General features: G+C 52.2%; 1 protein-coding gene across 1 annotated transcript in view; it reads left to right on the top strand.

Annotated features, from left to right (window-relative positions):
- Positions 1-5972, top strand: part of DLGAP4 (DLG associated protein 4) — a 137292-nt gene that overhangs the window by 97295 nt on the left and 34025 nt on the right. The window contains exons 8-9 of the mRNA XM_021705925.1: positions 2866-3227; positions 5727-5815. Of these exons, the coding sequence (XP_021561600.1) occupies positions 2866-3227; positions 5727-5815 (451 nt within the window). The remainder of the gene's footprint in view (positions 1-2865; positions 3228-5726; positions 5816-5972) is intronic.

Raw genomic sequence — 5972 nt, 5'->3', positions numbered from 1 at the left:
GTACCACATTTTTTTAATCCAGTTCAGCTTCGATGGGCAACATGGTTGGTTCTATGTTTTTGCTATTGTGAATAGAGCTGCAACAAACATACATGTGCGGGTATCTTCTTTGTAGAATAATTTGAGTTCCTCCAGGTATATTCTCAATAGGGGAATTGCTAGGTCATATGGAAGGTCAATTTCTAGTTCTTTCAGAAATCTCCAGACTGTTTTCCAGAGTTTGCATTCCCACCAGCAGTGTAGAGGCATTTCTTTTTCTCTACATCCTCGCCAGCATCTGTTGTTTGTTTTATTAATGGTGGCCATTCTTACAGGGGTTAGGTGGTATCTCAGTGTGGTTTTGATTTGCATTTCTCTGATGATGAGTTAGGCTGAGCACTTTTTCATGTGTCTGCTGGCTGCCCGTACATCTTCTTTTGAGAAGTATCTATGCATGTCTTTTGCCTACCTTTTAAAGGGGCTGTTTGTTTTTTCCCTTTGGTGCGTTTGAGTTCCTTGTAGATCCTAGATGTTAGGCCTTTGTCAGATATACAGTTGACAAATACTTTTTCCCATTCTGTGAACTGTTTTCCTGCTCTCTTGATGGTTTCTTTTGCTTTGCAGAAGCTCGTTAATTTGATGAAGTCCTACTTATCTATCTTATTTCTTAAGTTATTGGCCTTTAGGGTTCTGAGTAGGAATTGGTTCCCAGTTCCAGTTTCCATAAGGGTGTCTCCTACATTTTCTAAGATTCTTATAGTTTGAGGTTTTACGTTTAGGTCTTTGAGCCATTTAGAGTTAATTTTTGTATTTGGTGATAGCATGTTTGTTTTACAAGAAAATACTGGCTGAGAACAGTGGCTCATGCTTGTAATCCCAGCACTTAGGGAGGCCAAGGCGAGAGGATTGCCTGAGCCACACATTCAAAACCAGCCTGGGCAACTTGGCAAGACCTCATCTCTACAGTAAATCAAAAAATTAACTCAAAAAGAAAGAAATGGAGGGAGGGGGGAAATACCAATGAATTTTCCAAGGTGGTGGTATCATTCAGTTTCTCCACATTCTTGATAGCATTTGATGATGTCACTTTCTAATTTTAGCCATTCTGATAGTTTTGTGTAGTGATATCTCTCTTTTTTTCCTATTTATTTTTCTTCTCTCTTTTTATTTATTTTATTGTTTTTTCCTTTTTTGAGCTCACTCGTCACCCAGGCTGGAGTGCAGTGGCACAATCACAGCTCACAGCAGCCTTGACCACCTGGGCTCAAGTGATCCTTCTGCCATAGCCTCCCAAGTAGCTGGGACTACAGGTGTATGCCACCATGCCTGGCTATTTGTTTGTTTGTTTTTTGTAAAGACGAAGTCTCTCTGTGTTGCTTAGGCTGGTCTCAAACTCTTGAGCTCAGCTGAGCCTCCTACCTCAGCCTCTCGAAGTGCTGGGATTACAGGCATGAGCCACCGTTCCTGTCCTTTTGTAGTGATATCTCAAAGTGGGAGATGGAGAGATTCTGCTGTCCCTTGTCCATGGCCCCTGTAGCACTGGCCCTTGTTTTGTGGGTTGCCATTAAGCTGTCACCATCACTATTACCATGATTGGTAGCCCCTTGAAGACAGGGCTCATCTGGCTCCAGCTGTAGTCCAGGCTCAGACCAGCATACGGGCTTGTTTCAGTCCTCACAAGGGAAAGGCCCCTTGGAGTTATGGTGCTGAAAAAGGCACTGTGTCCTACCTAACCCTTCACAGCAAGTAGCTGCTGTTGTTGAAAAAGCACCCTCTAACCAGGCTCGGTGGCTCAGCCTGTAATCCTGCACATTTGGGAGGCTGAGGTGAGTGGATTGCCTGAGCCCACGGGTTCGAGACCTGCCTGGGCAGCGAGACCTCATCTCTACAATAAATCAAAAAACCAGCCGGGCGTGGTAGCGCATGCCTGTAATTCCGGCTACTTGGAAGGCTGAGGCGGAAGGATCGCCGGAGCCCAGCAGGAGAGGCTGCGGTGACCGGGAGCGGCCACTGCACTCCGGGAAGTCTGGGCGGCGGAGTGAGACTCCAACTCAAAAAAAAAAAGAAAAAGCACCCTCTGTTTCAAAGAGTCCAGTATCTGAGAAGCAAGCAGTAGGCCTCTGGTGTTCCATGTCCCTGCTGTAAGCCAGCCCCTGGCTGGTCTGAAAATGAGATTCTCAGACAGCTCAGACTCCCACCCACAGCAGGTCTTATTCTGAGTCTTAGTGGAGAACACGGAACTGGGAGAGACACGGTGTGTGGGGTTTTCACATGAGGAAGGAGGGGGTGTTGGCAGGATAGGGAAGGGGTTAGCTGAACTCTGAAGTGTTCATGTTTGACCAGATGAGGAGGAAACATCCAAGTAGAGGAAATGGGGGATAAGGACAGTAGCATAGAAGGAAAGGACCAGAGGGACAGTAGGTCTCTCAGTGACCTCCAGTATAGCAAGGTTAACCATTCCTTAGCCAGTGATCTCTGCTCTATTGTCACTGCCTTCCCTGGCACAGGTCAGGCTCTGTCCCACCCTGTGGCCCATGCACATCACCGCCTAACCCATACCCTACCATTCAGCCCAAACCCCAGCTGGAGAGTACCTTTGTGTGTGACTAGGAGGTGGAAGGTGTCTTTGGCTAATGTTGGCATTCCCTACTCCCCACTAGGCCACACTTGCCCTCATATGAGGATGGGCAGGGCCTTTGTGTGTCTGTTTTGGTTGCTTTTGAGTCTGACCCTCATTCTCCTGCTCCAGAAATCCTTGCTGAAGAGAATGGCTACAGCCGAAGCCTGGGCCAGGTCAGGCAGGGCCTCCACATTGGAAGGGAACTGAGAGGGTTGCAGGCTTCACTTTTTCACCTTCTCCCTGGGCCTTCTCTCATCCTTCTGCAGGTTCATCATGCCTCGTTGCATATAAGAAGACCCCACCGCCGGTCCCTCCACGCACCACCTCAAAGCCATTCATCTCAGTTACGGTCCAGAGCAGTACTGAGTCCGCCCAGGACACCTACCTGGACAGCCAGGATCATAAGAGCGAGGTGACTAGCCAGTCAGGCCTGAGCAACTCATCGGACAGCCTGGACAGCAGTACCCGACCACCCAGCGTGACACGGGGCGGAGTCACCCCAGCCCCTGAGGCCCCAGAGCCACCCCCAAAACATGCAGCTCTGAAGAGCGAACAAGGGACACTGACCAGCTCCGAGTCCCACCCTGAGGCCATCCCCAAAAGGAAACTGTCATCAATAGGAATACAAGTAGGGGCTCCTTTTGCACTCTGTGTCCTCGGTCCACTCCGTGCACCTGCCTGCGTGTAATTACATCTAGTGGAGGCCCACTAGGTCTCCTGGGAAAAGGTGTTTTGTCTGTCTATTTTTGGGGGGTCAGCCCCAAGTGGCCAAACTAAATTCCACCCATAGCCTCACTTGCTTATATCCACGCACGTGTGCTGTAGGCTCTGCAACTGTGGGATGTGTCTCTGTTCCTCTGATGGGTTGTCCCAGTGAATGTAGTTACACTCAGCCAGCCATCTCCTGTCCACTGTTTGCCTGTCCACTGTCTGTCCACTCCACCTTTTGCCCTGCCAGCAGACCCGTGGGAGGCGGGACTGGCCTAACAGTTCTCTAATCCAAGGTCAGCTCGGGTGCGGAGGCCATAGCCCCGCTCGCGGCGGGAGCAGCATGGAGCATAGACGCCGATGGGCCAGGGGCCCAGGACCCAGGGCCCTTGAGCCATGGGGGTTGCTCAAGGGGAACTTTGCCCAGAGCCCTCTCGGGCCTTGGGGACAGGTAGGTGGCTTGAGGCACCAGGCCCATGTCAAATTGAGAAGGGTGGTGCCGGTCCTGATGTCTCCCTCCATGGGAAAGGGTCCCGGCAGATGGCTGCCAGGTGGCCACAACCAGCAGGTCTTGCAGAGCTACGGCACATGGCAGGGTGCGTGCACCAGCTTCCCTTCCACTGCTTCACTCCCTCCTGCATGCATCCAGTATCAATAACCTGTCTTCTGTTTGCTGAGCTGGGGAAACTTGGGCCCTACCTTGTCGTTTTAAAAAACTCCTCCAAATCCTGATTGAGGAGACTCTCCCTGTCCTGGCTGGACCTGCAGACCAAAGTGGAGCACACTCAGGACAGCAAGGGAGGGGCAGCTACAGTGGGCGAGTGCTCGGAGGGAGGCAGGGCTCTCCCAAGCCCAGGGGTCAATCAAGGAGGATGAGGTGGTGTGCATTGTGGCTAAGGGCTGGCAGGGATCTCATTTCCCAGCTAGCCCTGAGAAAGTTGATGACAAAGCACTAGAATGCAGGAATGTGGGACACAAAGGAGGGACTGAAGGGAACAGAGGAGGCTCACTGGGCAGTTTCATGATGTTGCCTGGATATTTTTCCCCCCCCCCCCCGAGGCAGCTCTGCGCATCAGAGAGTTGAACAGGAAGGCTCTGCAGGCTATTTTCTGGGCTCTTTCCTAAGAGTCCAGGCCGCACCCTGTACAGCCTCTCCAGGTGGGACCCAGAACCACTGAGTAACCTGGTCTCTGACCCTTGGTCCTGACCACCCTTGTCTTTGGACAGCCCTGCCTTCCTGTTAGCCAGACCAGATGTTCTTGTCTTTCTAGAAGGCCTGAGAGTGAGGCCCACCCTCACTAGAGAATCCTTTCTCCCAGAAAACGATACTGGGATAAAGGACTCTAACTCAGCCTGCCCAGGTGTCCCTTTCCCTGATTCATCCAGACCCATGTCATGTGCTCACTGCAGCTCCTTAGAGGCAGAGTGATGCTGTAGCCCTTGAGCTGACTCTTCCTGAGGAGAAATGTGGCTGCAGTCCTGTCCCAGAAAGCCTTCTGGTACCCCGGGTTCTATCCAGGAGGCCAAGAGCCTAGAGAGCCCCCAGTTTCTGAGGGTACCCTGAACCTACATCCTACCCCTCCATGCCTCACACACTCGGTCAAGCATTTCTCCCTCCTTGAGAATAATAGGAGGGCTGGCCTGGTTGCCCATGGCCAGGCACCTTTGACCCAACAGCAGGCCTGGAACATCGCTGTTGCCACATTTCTTCCACTTACAGGAGTGAAGAGAGTGCTAGCTTCGGACTTGGTCCTGCCCCTACTGCCTCCCCCGGGCCACCCAGTGCTGAAGGTAACCTCAGCCACATGAAATGAGGCCCGGGAAGGCATCCCATAGCGTCCAGGGACTTCGCTGGCTCTTACCTTGGTGGCAATTTCCAAATGCAGAGTTGCTGTCCAAGATTGGCCCTCAGTGCAGCACCTCTAGCCTGCCCTTCCAAGCTTCAGCCACAGGGTTGGGGGGGCGATCTTCGCCTCAAGACAGCCCCCAACTTCAACTGCACCAGATAACGGCTGTGGCTTTGTGTGTGTGTGTGTGTTTTCTTTCTCTTTCGTCGTCCTTTTTCTCTTCTCTCTGATGCGTGTAAAGGAGAGGACTAGAAGGAACGGTTCCCACCTCTCGGAGGACAACGGACCCAAAGCGATCGATGTGATGGCACCCTCCTCAGAGTAGGGAAAGCCAGTCATCTCCACCCCATCCCACTCCCACCCACCTGCCCGCCCGCCTCCGTGCGAATGAGCAGTGCCCGGCTTCACCGGTCCAGCCTCGGGCCCACGTGCAGTGTCCGCATGCCTCGTATCTGTCTGTCCACACGTCTGTTTGCGTCGTCCCACTAATGTGAATTTCAGCAGCAAGTGTGGTGTTTGTTTTTATTTTTGTCTTTGTCTCCGTGCCGTTGCTGTCGTTGTCCTTCAATAAGGTTGACTGCATTCAGCCAGTGCCAAAAGAGGAGCCCAGTCCTGCTACCAAATTCCAGTCCATCGGGGTTCAGGTAGAGGACGGCTGGCGGTAAGTTGGACAGAGGTGGTGGCTGCTTCTCCCCTCTCCTCCCCTCCCTCTGCTCTCACTCTCCTGCTCTCCCTAACCCACTTCTCCTTGCTGGATTTCTAATAACCAAGCTGGGTTTGGGGTGCGGGCGGTGGCCCAGGCATGGGAGGCTGGGCAG

Source organism: Carlito syrichta, unplaced genomic scaffold (genome assembly GCF_000164805.1).
Source record: "Carlito syrichta isolate Samal-C Ts95f unplaced genomic scaffold, Tarsius_syrichta-2.0.1 Scaffold314830, whole genome shotgun sequence".
Lineage (NCBI taxonomy): Eukaryota > Metazoa > Chordata > Mammalia > Primates > Tarsiidae > Carlito > Carlito syrichta.
This window is presented reverse-complemented; position numbering and strand designations above follow the sequence as displayed.